Source organism: Salmo salar, chromosome ssa28, assembly GCF_905237065.1.
Source record: "Salmo salar chromosome ssa28, Ssal_v3.1, whole genome shotgun sequence".
Lineage (NCBI taxonomy): Eukaryota > Metazoa > Chordata > Actinopteri > Salmoniformes > Salmonidae > Salmo > Salmo salar.
The window spans coordinates 37,477,416-37,496,114 of NC_059469.1; the positions used below are offsets into that span (position 1 = coordinate 37,477,416).

The 18,699-nt window shown below is 45.8% G+C and overlaps 1 protein-coding gene across 1 annotated transcript in view; it reads right to left on the reverse strand.

Annotated features, from left to right (window-relative positions):
- Positions 1-18,699, reverse strand: part of LOC106589949 (calcium uniporter protein, mitochondrial) — a 139,905-nt gene that overhangs the window by 33,234 nt on the left and 87,972 nt on the right. Inside the window, exons 3-4 of the mRNA XM_045710038.1 lie at positions 16,208-16,271; positions 213-383 (exon numbers count right to left, since the gene is read on the reverse strand). Of these exons, the coding sequence (XP_045565994.1) occupies positions 213-383; positions 16,208-16,271 (235 nt within the window). The remainder of the gene's footprint in view (positions 1-212; positions 384-16,207; positions 16,272-18,699) is intronic.

Here is an 18,699-nt window from a genome sequence, read left to right on the forward strand (position 1 = left end):
AGAGAGAGAGAGAGAAAGAGGGAGAGAGGGAGAGAGTGAGTGAGTGAGTGAGTGAGTGAGTGAGTGAGTGAGTGAGTGAGTGAGTGAGTGAGTGAGTGAGTGAGTGAGTGAGAGAGAGAGAGAGAGAGAGAGAGAGAGAGAGAGAGAGAGAGAGAGAGAGAGAGAGAGAGAGAGTGTTAACTAGCTGTTACATGGTTTATATTCTCCCTTACCTGTAGAGTAGATGGCTACTCGGTCGATGCCCTTGTCCTCTGTCTGTAGCTGTGTGAGAAACACCCCAACACAGTCACTGAGTGGCTTCAGAGTGAACTGGCATCGCTCTCTCCGGGACGGCAAACTGACTGAGATCACCGGCAGTCCATTCTGGTATACCACCGTCACCTCTGAGAGAACGGACACAACAACAACGTCAATAACAACATGTTCATCAACTCAACCCGCATCATGAGAAACAATTAAACCACCGCCAGACAAACCAAGGTGTGTGACAACATTAAACCGGACACTAAACCAGACAACACTAAACCAGACCAACACTAAACCAGACAACACTAAACCAGACAACACTAAACCAGACCAACACTAAACCAGACAACACTAAACCAGACAACACTAAACCAGACAACACTAAACCAGACAACACTAAACCAGACCAACACTAAACCAGACAACACTAAACCAGACAACACTAAACCAGACAACACTAAACCAGACAACACTAAACCGGACACTAAACCAGACAACACTAAACCAGACAACACTAAACCAGACAACATTAAACCAGACAACACTAAACCAGACAACACTAAACCAGACAACACTAAACCGGACACTAAACCAGACAACACTAAACCAGACAACACTAAACCAGACAACACTAAACCAAACAACACTAAACCAGACAACACTAAACCAGACCAACACTAAACCAGACAACACTAAACCAGACAACACTAAACCAGACCAACACTAAACCAGACAACACTAAACCAGACAACACTAAACCAGACAACACTAAACCAGACCAACACTAAACCAGACAACACTAAACCAGACAACACTAAACCAGACAACACTAAACCAGACAACACTAAACCAGACAACACTAAACCGGACACTAAACCAGACAACACTAAACCAGACAACACTAAACCAGACAACATTAAACCAGACAACACTAAACCAGACAACACTAAACCAGACAACACTAAACCAGACAACACTAAACCGGACACTAAACCAGACAACACTAAACCAGACAACACTAAACCAGACAACACTAAACCAAACAACACTAAACCAGACAACACTAAACCAGACCAACACTAAACCAGACAACACTAAACCAGACCAACACTAAACAAGACAACACTAAACCAGACAACACTAAACCAGACAACACTAAACCAGACAACACTAAACCAGACAACATTAAACCAGACAACACTAAACCAGACAACACTAAACCAGACAACACTAAACCAGACCAACACTAAACCAGACAACACTAAACCAGACCAACACTAAACCAGACAACACTAAACCAGACAACAATAAACCAGACAACACTAAACCAGACCAACACTAAACCAGACAACACTAAACCAGACCAACACTAAACCAGACAACACTAAACCAGACCAACACTAAACCAGACCAACACTAAACCAGACAACACTAAACCAGACAACACTAAACCAGACAACATTAAACCAGACAACACTAAACCAGACAACACTAAACCAGACAACACTAAACCAGACAACATTAAACCGGACACTAAACCAGACAACACTAAACCTGACAACATTAAACCGGACCAACACTAAACCAGACAACACTAAACCAGACAACACTAAACCAGACAACATTAAACCGGACACTAAACCAGACAACACTAAACCAGACAACACTAAACCAGACAACACTAAACCAGACAACACTAAACCAGACAACACTAAACCAGACAACACTAAACCGGACACTAAACCAGACAACACTAAACCAGACCAACACTAAACCAGACAACACTAAACCAGACAACACTAAACCAGACCAACACTAAACCAGACAACACTAAACCAGACAACACTAAACCAGACAACACTAAACCAGACAACACTAAACCAGACCAACACTAAACCAGACAACACTAAACCAGACAACACTAAACCAGACAACACTAAACCGGACACTAAACCAGACAACACTAAACCAGACAACACTAAACCAGACAACATTAAACCAGACAACACTAAACCAGACAACACTAAACCAGACAACACTAAACCAGACAACACTAAACCGGACACTAAACCAGACAACACTAAACCAGACAACACTAAACCAGACAACACTAAACCCAAACAACACTAAACCAGACAACACTAAACCAGACCAACACTAAACCAGACAACACTAAACCAGACCAACACTAAACAAGACAACACTAAACCAGACAACACTAAACCAGACAACACTAAACCAGACAACACTAAACCAGACAACATTAAACCAGACAACACTAAACCAGACAACACTAAACCAGACAACACTAAACCAGACCAACACTAAACCAGACAACACTAAACCAGACCAACACTAAACCAGACAACACTAAACCAGACAACACTAAACCAGACAACACTAAACCAGACCAACACTAAACCAGACAACACTAAACCAGACCAACACTAAACCAGACAACACTAAACCAGACCAACACTAAACCAGACCAACACTAAACCAGACAACACTAAACCAGACAACACTAAACCAGACAACATTAAACCAGACAACACTAAACCAGACAACACTAAACCAGACAACACTAAACCAGACAACATTAAACCGGACACTAAACCAGACAACACTAAACCTGACAACATTAAACCGGACCAACACTAAACCAGACAACACTAAACCAGACAACACTAAACCAGACAACATTAAACCGGACACTAAACCAGACAACACTAAACCAGACAACACTAAACCAGACAACACTAAACCAGACAACACTAAACCAGACAACACTAAACCAGACAACACTAAACCGGACACTAAACCAGACAACACTAAACCAGACCAACACTAAACCAGACAACACTAAACCAGACAACACTAAACCAGACAACACTAAACCAGACAACACTAAACCAGACAACACTAAACCAGACCAACACTAAACCAGACCAACACTAAACCAGACCAACACTAAACCAGACAACATTAAACCAGACCAACACTAAACCAGACCAACACTAAACCAGACCAACACTAAACCAGACCAACACTAAACCAGACAACATTAAACCAGACAACATTAAACCGGACACTAAACCAGACAACACTAAACCAGACAACATTAAACCAGACAACACTAAACCAGACAACACTAAACCAGACAACATTAAACCAGACAACACTAAACCAGACAACATTAAACCAGACCAACACTAAACCAGACAACACTAAACCAGACAACACTAAACCAGACAACACTAAACCAGACAACATTAAACCAGACCAACACTAAACCAGACAACACTAAACCAGACAACACTAAACCAGACAACATTAAACCGGACACTAAACCAGACAACACTAAACCAGACAACACTAAACCAGACAACACTAAACCAGACAACACTAAACCAGACCAACACTAAACCAGACCAAAACTAAACCAGACCAACACTAAACCAGACAACATTAAACCAGACAACATTAAACCGGACACTAAACCAGACAACACTAAACCAGACAACATTAAACCAGACAACACTAAACCAGACAACACTAAACCAGACAACATTAAACCAGACAACACTAAACCAGACAACATTAAACCAGACAACACTAAACCAGACAACATTAAACCAGACCAACACTAAACCAGACAACACTAAACCAGACAACATTAAACCAGACAACACTAAACCAGACAACATTAAACCAGACCAACACTAAACCAGACAACACTAAACCAGACCAACACTAAACCAGACAACACTAAACCAGACAACATTAAACCAGACAACACTAAACCAGACAACACTAAACCAGACAACACTAAACCAGACAACACTAAACCAGACAACACTAAACCAGACAACACTAAACCAGACAACATTAAACCAGACAACACTAAACCAGACAACATTAAACCAGACCAATACTAAACCAGACAACATTAAACCAGACCAATACTAAACCAGACAACACTAAACCAGACAACACTAAACCGGACACTAAACCAGACAACACTAAACCGGACACTAAACCAGACAACACTAAACCAGATAACACTAAACCAGACAACACTAAACCAGACAACACTAAACCGGACACTAAACCAGACAACACTAAACCAGACCAACACTAAACCAGACCAACACTAAACCAGACAACACTAAACCAGACAACACTAAACCAGACAACACTAAACCAGACAACATTAAACCAGACCAACACTAAACCAGACAACACTAAACCAGACAACACTAAACCAGACAACATTAAACCAGACCAACACTAAACCAGACAACACTAAACCAGACAACATTAAACCAGACCAACACTAAACCAGACAACACTAAACCAGACAACACTAAACCAGACAACATTAAACCAGACAACACTAAACCAGACAACACTAAACCAGACAACACTAAACCAGACCAACACTAAACCAGACCAACACTAAACCAGACCAACACTAAACCAGACAACATTAAACCAGACAACATTAAACCGGACACTAAACCAGACAACACTAAACCAGACAACATTAAACCAGACAACACTAAACCAGACAACACTAAACCAGACAACATTAAACCAGACAACACTAAACCAGACAACATTAAACCAGACCAACACTAAACCAGACAACACTAAACCAGACAACACTAAACCAGACAACACTAAACCAGACAACACTAAACCAGACAACATTAAACCAGACAACACTAAACCAGACAACATTAAACCAGACAACACTAAACCAGACAACATTAAACCAGACCAACACTAAACCAGACCAACACTAAACCAGACAACACTAAACCAGACAACATTAAACCAGATAACATTAAACCGGACAACATTAAACCGGACACTAAACCAGACAACACTAAACCAGACAACACTAAACCAGACAACACTAAACCAGACAACACTAAACCAGACAACACTAAACCAGACCAACACTAAACCAGACAACACTAAACCAGACAACACTAAACCAGACAACACTAAACCAGACCAACACTAAACCAGACCAACACTAAACCAGACAACACTAAACCAGACCAACACTAAACCAGACCAACACTAAACCAAACCAACACTAAACCAAACAACACTAAACCAGACAACACTAAACCAGACAACACTAAACCAGACAACATTAAACCAGACAACACTAAACCAAACAACACTAAACCGGACAACACTAAACCAGACAACATTAAACCAGACACTAAACCAGACAACACTAAACCAGACAACACTAAACCAGACAACACTAAACCAGACAACACTAAACCAGACAACACTAAACCAGACAACATTAAACCAGACAACACTAAACCAGACAACATTAAACCAGACAACACTAAACCAGACAACACTAAACCAGACAACATTAAACCAGACAACACTAAACCAGACAACACTAAACCAGACAACACTAAACCAGACAACACTAAACCAGACAACACTAAACCGGACACTAAACCAGACAACACTAAACCAGACAACACTAAACCGGACACTAAACCAGACCAACACTAAACCAGACCAACACTAAACCAGACAACATTAAACCAGACAACACTAAACCAGACAACACTAAACCAGACAATAAACCAGACAACACTAAACCAGACAACACTAAACCAGACAACATTAAACCAGACAACACTAAACCAGACCAACACTACTCCCTCCTCTCCTAGCTAGTAAATGTCTAAAATGTAAATGTAAAATGTACTCCTCCCTCCCTCCTCTCCTAGCTACTGTACTCCTCCCTCCTCTCCTAGCTACTGTACTCCTCCCTCCTCTCCTAGCTACTGTACTCCCCCCTCCCTCCTCTCCTAGCTACTGTACTCCCCCCTCCCTCCTCTCCTAGCTACTGTACTCCCCCTCCCTCCTCTCCTAGCTACTGTACTCCTCCTCCCTCCCTCCTCTCCTAGCTACTGTACTCCTCCCTCCCTCCCTCCTCTCCTAGCTACTGTCCTCCCCCTCCCTCCTCTCCTAGCTACTGTACTCCTCCTCCCTCCTCTCCTAGCTACTGTACTCCTCCTCCCTCCTCTCCTAGCTACTGTACTCCTCCTCCCCCCTCTCCTAGCTACTGTACTCCTCCTCCGTCCCTCCTCTCCTAGCTACTGTACTCCTCCCTCCCTCCCTCCTCTCCTAGCTACTGTACTCCCCCCTCCCTCCTCTCCTAGCTACTGTACTCCTCCCTCCCTCCTCTCCTAGCTACTGTACTCCTCCCTCCCTCCTCTCCTAGCTACTGTACTCCTCCCTCCCTCCTCTCCTAGCTACTGTACTCCTCCTCCCTCCTCTCCTAGCTACTGTACTCCTCCCTCTCTCCTCTCCTAGCTACTGTACTCCTCCTCCCTCCTCTCCTAGCTACTGTAGTCCTCCCCCCTCCTCTCCTAGCTACTGTACTCCTCCCTCCTCTCCTAGCTACTGTACTCCTCCCTCCCTCCTCTCCTAGCTACTGTTCTCCTCCCTCCTCTCCTAGCTACTGTACTCCTCCTCCGTCCTCTCCTATCTACTGTACTCCTCCCTCCCTCCCTCCTCTCCTAGGTACTGTACTCCCCCCTCTCCTAGCTACTGTACTCCTCCTCCCTCCTCTCCTAGCTACTGTACTCCTCCCTCCCTCCTCTCCTAGCTACTGTACTCCTCCCTCCCTCCTCTCCTAGTTACTGTACTCCTCCCTCCCTCCTCTCCTAGCTACTGTACTCCTCCTCCCTCCTCTCCTAGCTACTGTACTCCTCCCCCCTCCTCTCCTAGCTACTGTACTCCTCCTCCCTCCCTCCTCTCCTAGCTACTGTACTCCTCCCCTCCTCTCCTAGCTACTGTACTCCTCCCTCCCTCCTCTCCTAGTTACTGTACTCCTCCCTCCTCTCCTAGCTACTGTACTCCTCCTCCCTCCTCTCCTAGCTACTGTACTCCCCCCCTCTCCTAGCTACTGTACTCCTCCCTCCCTCCTCTCCTAGCTACTGTACTCCTCCCTCCCTCCTCTCCTAGCTACTGTACTCCTCCCTCCTCTCCTAGCTACTGTACTCCTCCTCCCTCCTCTCCTAGCTACTGTACTCCTCCCTCCCTCCTCTCCTAGCTACTGTACTCCCCCCTCTCCTAGGTACTGTACTACTCCTCCCCCCTCTCCTAGCTACTGTACTCCTCCTCCCTCCTCTCCTAGCTACTGTACTCCTCCCTCCTCTCCTAGCTACTGTACTCCTCCCTCCCTCCTTTCCTATATTCTGTACTCCCCCATCCCCAACCCCCTAGCCCCAGATACAGTACTCCCTCCCCCCCTAACTTAAAAAAAACCTAATCATAACTGATTATCATCTTTCATCAGATACAGTTGTTTGCATCCTCTCGTTACCTAGATGTTTATTTAATAAAACTGCAGGAAGTTACATGAACATTACATCCCCTTAGTATGCGGTGGTATGAGTCCCTCGTATGAGTCCCTTAGTATGCGGTGGTATGAGTCCCTAGTATGAGTCCCTTAGTATGAGGCGGTATGAGTCCCTAGTATGAGTCCCTTAGTATGAGGCGGTATGAGTCCCTAGTATGAGGTGGTATGAGTCCCTCGTATGAGTCCCTTAGTATGAGGTGCTATGAGTCCTTAGTATGAGGTGGTATGAGTCCCTAGTATGAGTCCCTTAGTATGAGGCGGTATGAGTCCCTAGTATGAGTCCCTTAGTATGAGGTGGTATGAGTCCCTAGTATGAGTCCCTTAGTATGCGGTGGTATGAGTCCCTCGTATGAGTCCCTTAGTATCAGGTGGTATGAGTCCTTAGTGTGAGGTGGTATGTGTCCCTTAGTATGCGGTGGTATGAGTCCCTCGTATGAGTCCCTTAGTATGAGGCGGTATGAGTCCCTAGTATGAGTCCCTTAGTATGAGGTGGTATGAGTCCCTAGTATGAGTCCCTAGTATGAGTCCCTAGTATGAGGTGGTATGAGTCCCTTGGTATGAGTCCCTAGTATGAGTCCCTAGTATGAGTCCCTCGTATGAGGTGGTATGAGTCCCTAGTATGAGGTGGTATGAGTCCCCTAGTATGAGGTGGTATGAGTCCCCTAGTATGAGGTGGTATGAGTCCTTTGTATGAGTCCCTTAGTATGAGGTGGTATGAGTCCCCTAGTATGAGGTGGTATGAGTCCCTAGTACGAGTCCCTTAGTATGAGGTGGTATGAGTCCCTAGTATGAGGTGGTATGAGTCCCTGAGTATGAGCTGGTATGAGTCCCTTAGTATGAGGTGGTATGAGTCCCTAGTATGAGGTGGTATGAGTCCCTGAGTATGAGCTGGTATGAGTCCCTTAGTATGAGGTGGTATGAGTCCCTTAGTATGAGGTGGTATGAGTCCCTTAGTATTTTATTTTTTATTTATTTCACCTTTATTTAACCAGGTAGGCTAGTTGAGAACAAGTTCTCATTTGCAACTGCGACCTGGCCAAGATAAAGCAAAGCAATTCGACACATACAACAACACAGAGTTACACATGGAATAAACAAACATACAGTCAATAATACAGTAGAACAAAAGAAAACAAAAAGTCTATATACAGTGAGTGCAAATTAGGTACGATAAGGGAGTTAAGGAAATAAATAGGCCATGGTGGCGAAGTAATTACAATAGAGCAAATTAAACACTGGAATGATAGATGTGCAGAAGATGAATGTGCAAGTAGAGATACTGGGGTGCAAAGGAGCAAGATAAATAAATAAATCAGAGTATGGGGATGAGGTAGTTGGATGAGCTATTTACAGATGGGCTATGTACAGGTGCAGTGATCTGTGAGCTGATCTGACACCTGGTGCTGAAAGCTAGTGAGGGAGATATGAGTCTCCAGCTTCAGTGATTTTTGCAGTTTGTTCCAGTCATTGGCAGCAGAAAACTGGAAGGAAAGACGACCAAAAGAGGAATTGGCTTTGGGGGTGACCAGTGAGATATACCTGCTGGAGCGCGTGCAACGAGTGGGTGCTGCTATGGTGACCAGTGAGCTGAGATAAGGCGGGGCTTTACCTAGCAGAGACTTGTAGATAACCTGTAGCCAGTGGGTTTGGCGACGAGTATGAAGCGAGGGCCAACCAACGAGAGCATACAGGTCACAGTGGTGGGTAGTGTATGGGGCTTTGGTGACAAAACAGATGGCACTGTGATAGACTGCATCCAATTTGTTGAGTAGAATGTTTGAGGCTATTTTATAAATGACATCGCCAAAGATGACGATCGGTCGGATGGTCAGTTTTACGAGGCTTTGTTTGGCAGCATGAGTGAAGGATGCTTTGTTGCGAAATAGGAAGCCGATTCTAGATTTAATTTTGGATTGGAGATGCTTAATGTGGGTCTGGAAGGAGAGTTTACAGTCTAACCAGACACCTAGGTATTTGTAGTTGTCCACGTATTCTAAGTCAGAGCCGTCCAGAGTAGTGATGCTGGACGGGCGAGCAGGTGGGGGCAGTGATCGATTGAATAGCATGCATTTAGTTTTACTTGCATTTAAGAGCAGTTGGAGACCACGGAAGGAGAGTTGTATGGCATTGAAGCTTGTCTGGAGATTAGTTAACACAGTGTCCAAAGAGGGGCCAGAAGTATACAGAATGGTGTCGTCTGCGTAGAGGTGGATCAGAGAATCACCAGCAGCAAGAGCGACATCATGATGTATACAGAGAAGAGAGTCGGCCCGAGAATTGAACCCTGCGGCACCCCCATAGAGACTGCCTGAGGTCCGGACAACAGGCCCTCCGATTTGACACACTGAACTCTATCAGAGAAGTAGTTGGTAAACCAGGCGAGGCAATCATTTGAGAAACCAAGGCTTTCGACTCTGTCAATCAGCACATTCTTATTGGCATGGTCGAAAGCCTTGGCCAGGTCGATGAATACAACTGGACAGTAATGTCTCTTATCGATGGCGGTTATGATGTCGTTTAGGACCTTGAGCGTGGCTGAGGTGCACCCATGACCAGCACTGAAACCAGATTGCATAGTGGAGAAGGTACGGTGGGATTCGAAATGGTTGGTAATCTGTTTGTTAACTTGGCTTTCGAAGACCTTAGAAAGACAGGGTAGGATAGATGTAGGTCTGTAGCAGTTTGGGTCTAGAGTGTCACCCCCTTTGAAGAGGGGGATGACCGCGGCAGCTTTCCAATCTTTAGGAATCTCGGACGATACGAAAGAGAGGATGAACAGGCTAGTAATAGGGGTTGCAACAATTTCGGCAGATCATTTTAGAAAGAGAGGGTCCAGATTGTCTAGCCCGGCTGATTTGTAGGGGTCCAGATTTTGCAGCTCTTTCAGAACATCAGCTATCTGTATTTGGGTGAAGGAGAAATGGGGGAGGCTTGGGCAAGTTGCTGTGGGGGGTGCAGAGCTGTTGACCGGTGTAGGGGTAGCCAGGTGGAAAGCATGGCCAGCTGTAGAGAAATACTTACATGTATTGAAATTCTCGATTATTGTAGATTTATCGGTGGTGACAGTGTTTCCTAGCCTCAGAGCAGTGGGCAGCTGGGAGGAGGTGCTCTTATTCTTCATGGACTTTACAGTTTCCCAGAATGTTTTGGAGTTTGTGCTACAGGATGCACATTTCTGTTTGAAAAAGCTAGCCTTAGCTTTCCTAACTGCCTGTGTATATTTGTTCCTAACTTATCTGAAAAGTTGCATATCACGGAGGCTATTCGATGCTAATGCAGAACGCCACAGGATGTTTTTGTGCTGGTCAAGGGCAGACAAGTCTGGAGTGAACCAAGGACTATATCTATTCCTCGTCTACATTTTTTGAATGGGGCATGCTTATTTAAGATGGTGAGGAAGGCACTTTTAAAGAATAACCAGGCATCCTCTACTGATGGGATGAAGTCAATATCATTCCAGGATACCCCGGCCAGGTCGATTAGAAAGGCCTGCTCGCAGAAGTGTTTTAGGGAGCATTTGACAGTGATGAGCGGTGGTCGTTTGGTCGCAGACACATTACAGATGCAGGCAATGAGGCAGTGATCGCTGAGATCTTGATTGAAAACAGCAGAGGTGTATTTGGAGGGCGAGTTAGTTAGGATGATATCTATGAGGGTGCCAGTGTTTATGGATTTGGGGTGGTACATGGTAGGTTCATTGATAATTTGTGTGAGATTGAGGGCATCAACTTAGATTGTAGGATGGCCGGGGTGTTAAGCATGTCCCAGTTTAGGTCACCTAACAGAACAAACTCTGAAGATAGATGGGGGGGCAATCAATTCACATATGGTGTCGAGGGCACAGCTGGGGGCAGAGGGAGGTCTATAGCAAGCTGCAACAGTGAGAGACTTGTTTCTGGAAAGGTGAATTCTTAGAAGTAGAAGCTCGAATTGTTTGGGTACAGACTTGGATAGTAATACAGAACTGCAGGCTATCTTTGCAGTAGATTGCAACACCACCCCCTTTGGCAGTTCTATCTTGGTGGAAAATGTTATAGTTAGGGATGGAGATGTCAGGGGTTTTTGGTGGTTTTCCTAAACCAGGATTCAGACACGGCTAAGACATCCGGGTTGGCAGAATGTGCTAAAGCAGTGAGTAAAACAAACTTAGGGAGTAGGCTTCTAATGTTAACATGCATGAAACCAAGGCTTTTACGGTTACAGACGTCAATAAATGAGAGCGCCTGGGGAGTGGGAGTGGAGCTAGGCACTGCAGGACCTGGATTAACCTCCACATCACCAGAGGAGAAGTAGGATAAGGGTACGGCTAAAGGCTATACGAACTGGCCATCTAGCACGTTCGGAACAGAGAGTAAAAGGAGCAGGTTTCTGGGCACGATAGCATAGATTCAAGGCATAGTGTACAGACAAAGGTAAGGTAGGATGTGAGTACATTGGAGGTAAACCTAGGCATTGAGTAATGATGAGAGAGATATAGTCTCTAGAGACGTTTAAACCAGGTGATGTCATCGCATACGTAGGAGGTGGAACAACATGGTTGGTTAAGGAATATTGAGCAGTGCTAGAGGCTCTACAGTGAAATAAGACAGTAATCACTAACCAGGACAGTAATGGATGAGGCATATTGATATTAGAGAGAGGCATGAGTAGCCAAGTGAACATATGGGTCCAGTGAGTGGTTGGGCTGGCTGGGGACACGGCGATTCAGACAGTTAGCAGGCCGGTGCTAGCAAGCAAGCAGTTAGCAGACCGGGGCAGCAAGCAAGCAGTTAGCAGACCGGGTTAGCAAGCAAGCTAGCAGTTAGCAGACCGGGACAAGCAAGCTAGCAGTTAGCAGACCGGGGCAAGCAAGCTAGCAGTTAGCAGACCGGGGCAAGCAAGCTAGCAGTTAGCAGACCGGGGCAAGCAAGCTAGCAGTTAGCAGACCGGGGCAAGCAAGGTGGTATGAGGTGGTATGAGTCCCTACTATGAGGTGGCATGAGTCCCTTAGTATGAGGTGGTATGAGTCCCTAGTATGAATCCCTTAGTATGAGGTAGTATGAGTCCCTAGTATGAATCCCTTAGTATGAGGTGGTATGAGTCCCTTAGTATGAGGTGGTATGAGTCCCTTAGTATGAGGAGGCATAAGTCCCTTAGTATGAGGTAGTATGAGTCCCTAGTATGAATCCCTTAGTATGAGGTGGTATGGGTCCCTTAGTATGAGGTGGTATGAGTTCCTAGTATGAGGTGGTATGACTGCCTAGTAGGGGTATGAGTCCCTAGTATGAATCCCTTAGTATGAGGTGGTATGGGTCCCTAGTATGAGTCCCTAGTATGAGTCCCTTAGTATGAGGTGGTATGAGTCCCTAGTATGAGTCCTTTAGTATGAGTCCCTAGTATGAGTCCCTCGAATGAGGTGGTATGAGTCTCTTAGTATGAGGTGGTATGAGTCCCTTACTATGAGTCCCTAGTATGAGTCCCTTAGTATGAGGTGGTATGAGTCCCTCGAATGAGGTGGTATGAGTCCCTTAGTATGAGTCCCTAGTATGATGTGGTATGAGTCCCTTGGTATGAGTCCCTAGTATGAGTCCCTTAGTATGAGTCCCTAGTATGAGGTGGTATGAGTCCCTTAGTATGAGGTGGTATGAGTCTCTTAGTATGAGTCCCTAGTATGATGTGGTATGAGTCCCTTGGTATGAGTCCCTTAGTATGAGGTGGTATGAGTCCCTAGTATGAGTCCTTTAGTATGAGTCCCTAGTATGAGTCCCTCGAATGAGGTGGTATGAGTCTCTTAGTATGAGGTGGTATGAGTCCCTTAGTATGAGTCCCTAGTATGAGTCCCTTAGTATGAGGTGGTATGAGTCCCTCGAATGAGGTGGTATGAGTCCCTTAGTATGAGTCCCTAGTATGATGTGGTATGAGTCCCTTGGTATGAGTCCCTAGTATGAGTCCCTTAGTATGAGTCCCTAGTATGAGGTGGTATGAGTCCCTTAGTATGAGGTGGTATGAGTCTCTTAGTATGAGTCCCTAGTATGATGTGGTATGAGTCCCTTGGTATGAGTCCCTAGTATGAGTCCCTTAGTATGAGTCCCTAGTATGAGGTGGTATGAGTCCCTTAGTATGAGGCGGTATGAGTCCCTAGTATAAGTCCCTTAGTATGAGGTGGTATGAGTCCCTAGTATGAGTCCCTTAGTATGAGTCCCTAGTATGAGTCCCTTAGTATGAGGTGGTATGAGTCCCTGCTTGTATGCATGTGGCTCACTGCTGCCATTTGTCTGTACCTCCCTCATGGTGCTATAATGGTTAAGCTATTAAAAACCACCAGCTCTGATCGCAATCAACATTCAATTCTGACTGAAATCCTCCCTCCCTCCCTCCCTCCCTCCCTCCCTCCCTCCCTCCCTCCCTCCCTCCCTCCCTCCCTCCCTCCCTCCCTCCCTCCCTCCCTCCCTCCTCCCTCCCCCTCTCTACCTCCCTCCCTCCCTCCCTCTCTACCTCCCTCCCTCCCTCTCTACCTCCCTCCCTCCCTCTCTCTCTACCTCCCTCTCTACCCCCTCCCTGTCAGTAATCCACAAAACAGATGCCAGCTTCTCCTTCACAATGACTGCTGTCTGATGGCTGAGAGAGATTCATTTGTTCATTTTTTATTTAACTTTTGTTTATTATTTATTTCACTTGCTTTGGCAATGTTAACATATGTTTCCCATGTCAATAAAACCCTTACACTGAATTGAGAGAGAGAGAGAGAGAGAGAGAGAGAGGTAGGTAGGTAGAGCTTTTGAGTGTGCTGTGCTCTTAGCGCCAAACCAGTGTCTTTGTCTCTCCAGAGCTGACAGAGAAGGGGACTGGGTCTGATAGAGAAGGGGACTGGGTCTGATAGAGAAGGGGACTGGGTCTGATAGAGAAGGGGACTGGGTCTGATAGAGAAGGGGACTGGGTCTGATAGAGAAGTGAAGGGGACTGGGTCTGATAGAGAAGGGAACTGGGTCTGATAGAGAAGGGGACTGGGTCTGATAGAGAAGGGGACTGGGTCTGATAGAGAAGGGGACTGGGTCTGATAGAGAAGGGGACTGGGTCTGATAGAGAAGGGAAGGGGACTGGGTCTGATAGAGAAGGGGACTGGGTCTGATAGAGAAGGTGACTGGGTCTGATAGAGAAGGGGACTGGGTCTGATAGAGAAGGGGACTGGATCTGATAGAGAAGGGGACTGGGTCTGATAGAGAAGGGGACTGGGTCTGATAGAGAAGGGGACTGGGTCTGATAGAGAAGGTGACTGGGTCTGATAGAGAAGGGAAGGGGACTGGGTCTGATAGAGAAGGGGACTGGGTCTGATAGAGAAGGGGACTGGGTCTGATAGAGAAGGGGACTGGGTCTGATAGAGAAGGGAACTGGGTCTGATAGAGAAGGGGACTGGGTCTGACAGAGAAGGGGACTGGGTCTGATAGAGAAGGGGACTGGGTCTGATAGAGAAGGGGACTGGGTCTGACAGAGAAGGGGACTGGGTCTGATAGAGAAGGGGACTGGGTCTGATAGAGAAGGGGACTGGGTCTGATAGAGAAGAGAAGGGGACTGGGTCTGATAGAGAAGGGGACTGGGTCTGATAGAGAAGGGAAGGGGACTGGGTCTGATAGAGAAGGGGACTGGGTCTGATAGAGAAGGGGACTGGGTCTGATAGAGAAGGGGACTGGGTCTGATAGAGAAGGGAACTGGGTCTGATAGAGAAGGGGACTGGGTCTGATAGAGAAGGGAACTGGGTCTGATAGAGAAGGGGACTGGGTCTGACAGAGAAGGGGACTGGGTCTGATAGAGAAGGGGACTGGGTCTGATAGAGAAGGGGACTGGGTCTGACAGAGAAGGGGACTGGGTCTGATAGAGAAGGGGACTGGGTCTGATAGAGAAGGGGACTGGGTCTGATAGAGAAGAGAAGGGGACTGGGTCTGATAGAGAAGGGGACTGGGTCTGATAGAGAAGGGAAGGGGACTGGGTCTGATAGAGAAGGGGACTGGGTCTGATAGAGAAGAGAAGGGGACTGGGTCTGATAGAGAAGGGGACTGGGTCTGATAGAGAAGGGGACTGGGTCTGACAGAGAAGGGGACTGGGTCTGACAGAGAAGGGGACTGGGTCTGACAGAGAAGGGGACTGGGTCTGACTTAGCACAAAGGAGGCCTGACTCTCTACCTCTCTTCCTCTCTACCTTTGAGTGGAGGCCTGACGCTCTACCCCTCTCTACCTTTGAGTGGAGGGCTGACGCTCTACCCCTCTCTACCTTTGAGTGGAGGCCTGACGCTCTACCCCTCTCTACCTTTGAGTGGAGGCCTGACGCTCTACCCCTCTCTACCTTTGAGTGGAGGGCTGACGCTCTACCCCTCTCTACCTTTGAGTGGAGGGCTGACGCTCTACCCCTCTCTACCTTTGAGTGGAGGGCTGACGCTCTACCCCAGTCAAACTGAGCACCAACTCAAAGTCTACTGTTTCACAATGACACCTCTTGCTGATTGAAAAATATATTACGACACAGCTGTCAGCACCAAACCACATTAACCAGACGGCGGTTAATAAAACACTCACCTTCTGGAGTGGCGGAGGAACACAGCAGCCTCTGGCCATGCCACGAGGGGTCGCCCCTCCAACCCTGGAGAGAGAGAGAGAGAGAGAGAGAGAGAGAGAGAGAGAGAGAGATGGAGGGAAGAATGGAGAGAGGGAGAGAAAGAGATAAAGAGACAAGGAGGGAGGGAGAAAGCGAGAGAGGGAGAGAGAGAGAGGGAGAAAGAGAGCGAGAGAAATAGCGAGAGAGGGAAGGAAGGAAGGACGGAGAGAGGGAGAGAGAGAAATAGCGAGAGAGAGAGGGAAATAGGGAGAGAAAAAGAGATGAAGTACTATACTTAAAAGAAATATAAACACAACAATTTCCGATTTCAAAGATTTTACAGAGTTACAGTTCATATGAGGAAATCAATTCATTAGGCCCTAATCTATGGATTTCACATGACTGGGAATAGAGATATGCATCTGTTGGTCACAGATACCTTTAAAAAAAAATTACCTCACAATTGGCCTCAGGATCTCATCATGGTATTTCTGTACAATAAAATTTCCATCGATAAAATGCAATTGTGTTCGTTGTCCTTAGCTTATGCCTGCCCTCACCATAACCCCACCTCCACCATGGGGCTTGCTAATGCAAACCGCTCACCCACACGACGCCATACACATGATCTGTGGTTGTGAGGCCGGTTGGATGTACTGCCAAATTCTCTACAATGACGTTGGAGGCGGCTTATGGTAGAGAAATGAACAATAAATTCTCTGGCAACAGCCCTGAGACGGTTTTTGACAGTTTGTGCAGAAATTCACGTTTTCATCAGCTGTCCGGGTGGCTGGTCTCAGATGATCCCGCAGGTGAAGAAGAATGTGGAGATCGTGCGCTGGCGTGGTTACAAGACGTCTCTAAACCGAAGTTGGAGGCGGCTTATGGTAGAGAAATGAACATTCAATTCTCTGGCAACAGCTCTGGTGGACTTTCCTGCAGTCAGCATACCAATTGCAGGCTCCCTCAAAACTTGAGACATCTGTGGCATTGTGTTGTGTAAAAGAAAATGCACATTTTAGAGTGGCCTTTTATCGTCCCCAGCACAAGGTGCACCTGTGTAATGATCATGCTGTTTCATCAGCTTCTTGATATGCCACACCTGTCAGGTGGATGGATTATCTTGGCAAAGGAGAAATGTTCACTAACAGGGATGTAAACAAATTTGCGCACAACATTATAGAGAAAACAAATAAGCTTTTTTGAGCAGTATGGAACATTTCTGTGATCTTTTATTTTAACTCATGAAACATGTGACTTCACATGTTGCGTTTATATTTTTGTTCAGTGTATATTGTATGTTGAAATAAACAGAATCCATGACAACCTTTTGATAAATAGAAATTCTCCCTCTACATATACAGTGCATTCAGAATATATTCAGACCCCTTTACTTTTTCCACGTTTTGTTTTCTGTTATTATTTTATTCTAAAATGGATTAAACTGTATTGGAATTCATTAAAAATCAAAAAACTGAAATAATTTATGCATCCTGTTTCCATTGATCATCCTTGAGATGTTTCTACAACTTGATTGGAGTCCACCTGTGGTACATTCAATTGATTAGACATGATTTGGAAAGACCCACACCTGTCTATATAAGGTCCCACAGTTGACAGTGCACGTCAGAGCAAAAACCAAGTCATGAGGTAGAATGAATTGTCCGTAGAGCTCCGAGACAGGATTGTGTCAAGGCACAGATCTGGGGAAGGGTACCAAAACATTTCTGCAGCATTGAAGGTCCCCAAGAACACAGTGGCCTCCATCATTCTTAAATGGAAGAAGTTTGGAACCACCAACACTCTTCCTAGAGCTGGCCGCCCGGCAAAACTGAACAATCAGGGGAGAAGGGCCTTGGTCAGGGAGGTGACCAAGAACCCAATGGTCACTCTGACAGAGCTCCAGAGTTCCTCCATGGAGATGGGAGAACCTTCCAGAAGGACAACCATCTCTGCAGCACTCCACCAATCAGGCCTTTATGCAGCCCGCTTGGAGTTTGCCAAAAGGCACTGTCATGACGTTGGCCTGTGGGTAAGGTTTATGACCCCCCATAAATACCTTTCTCCCTTCCCTCTCTCTCTGACTCTACTGAAGGACTCTTGAATAGCCTTTGTTAAATATAGAGAGTCTGGGAACATCAAACAAGTGGGGGGAAAGGAACCATATTTCGGTAAAACGAGTTGAAAATATGCTTTGGAACTTAATGAGTATGGATGTCAGTTCGGTTGTCATCTGAGACATTACTACTAATGACAGGATGACATAAACTGTATCTGGGAAAGTCTACACATTCTAGTTATCAGATTCACATGGAATTGTTGTGCAAATTAAATGTTTGATATGAAACTATTTGTGATAAGATTAAATGTAATTTTAGCTTCCAAATTAGAGAATTGGGTTTTCATAAGGTTAGAGCCCTGCTCAATCAGTGTCCCACCCCTGTGAAGAGACATGGGTTATAAACTATGAAAC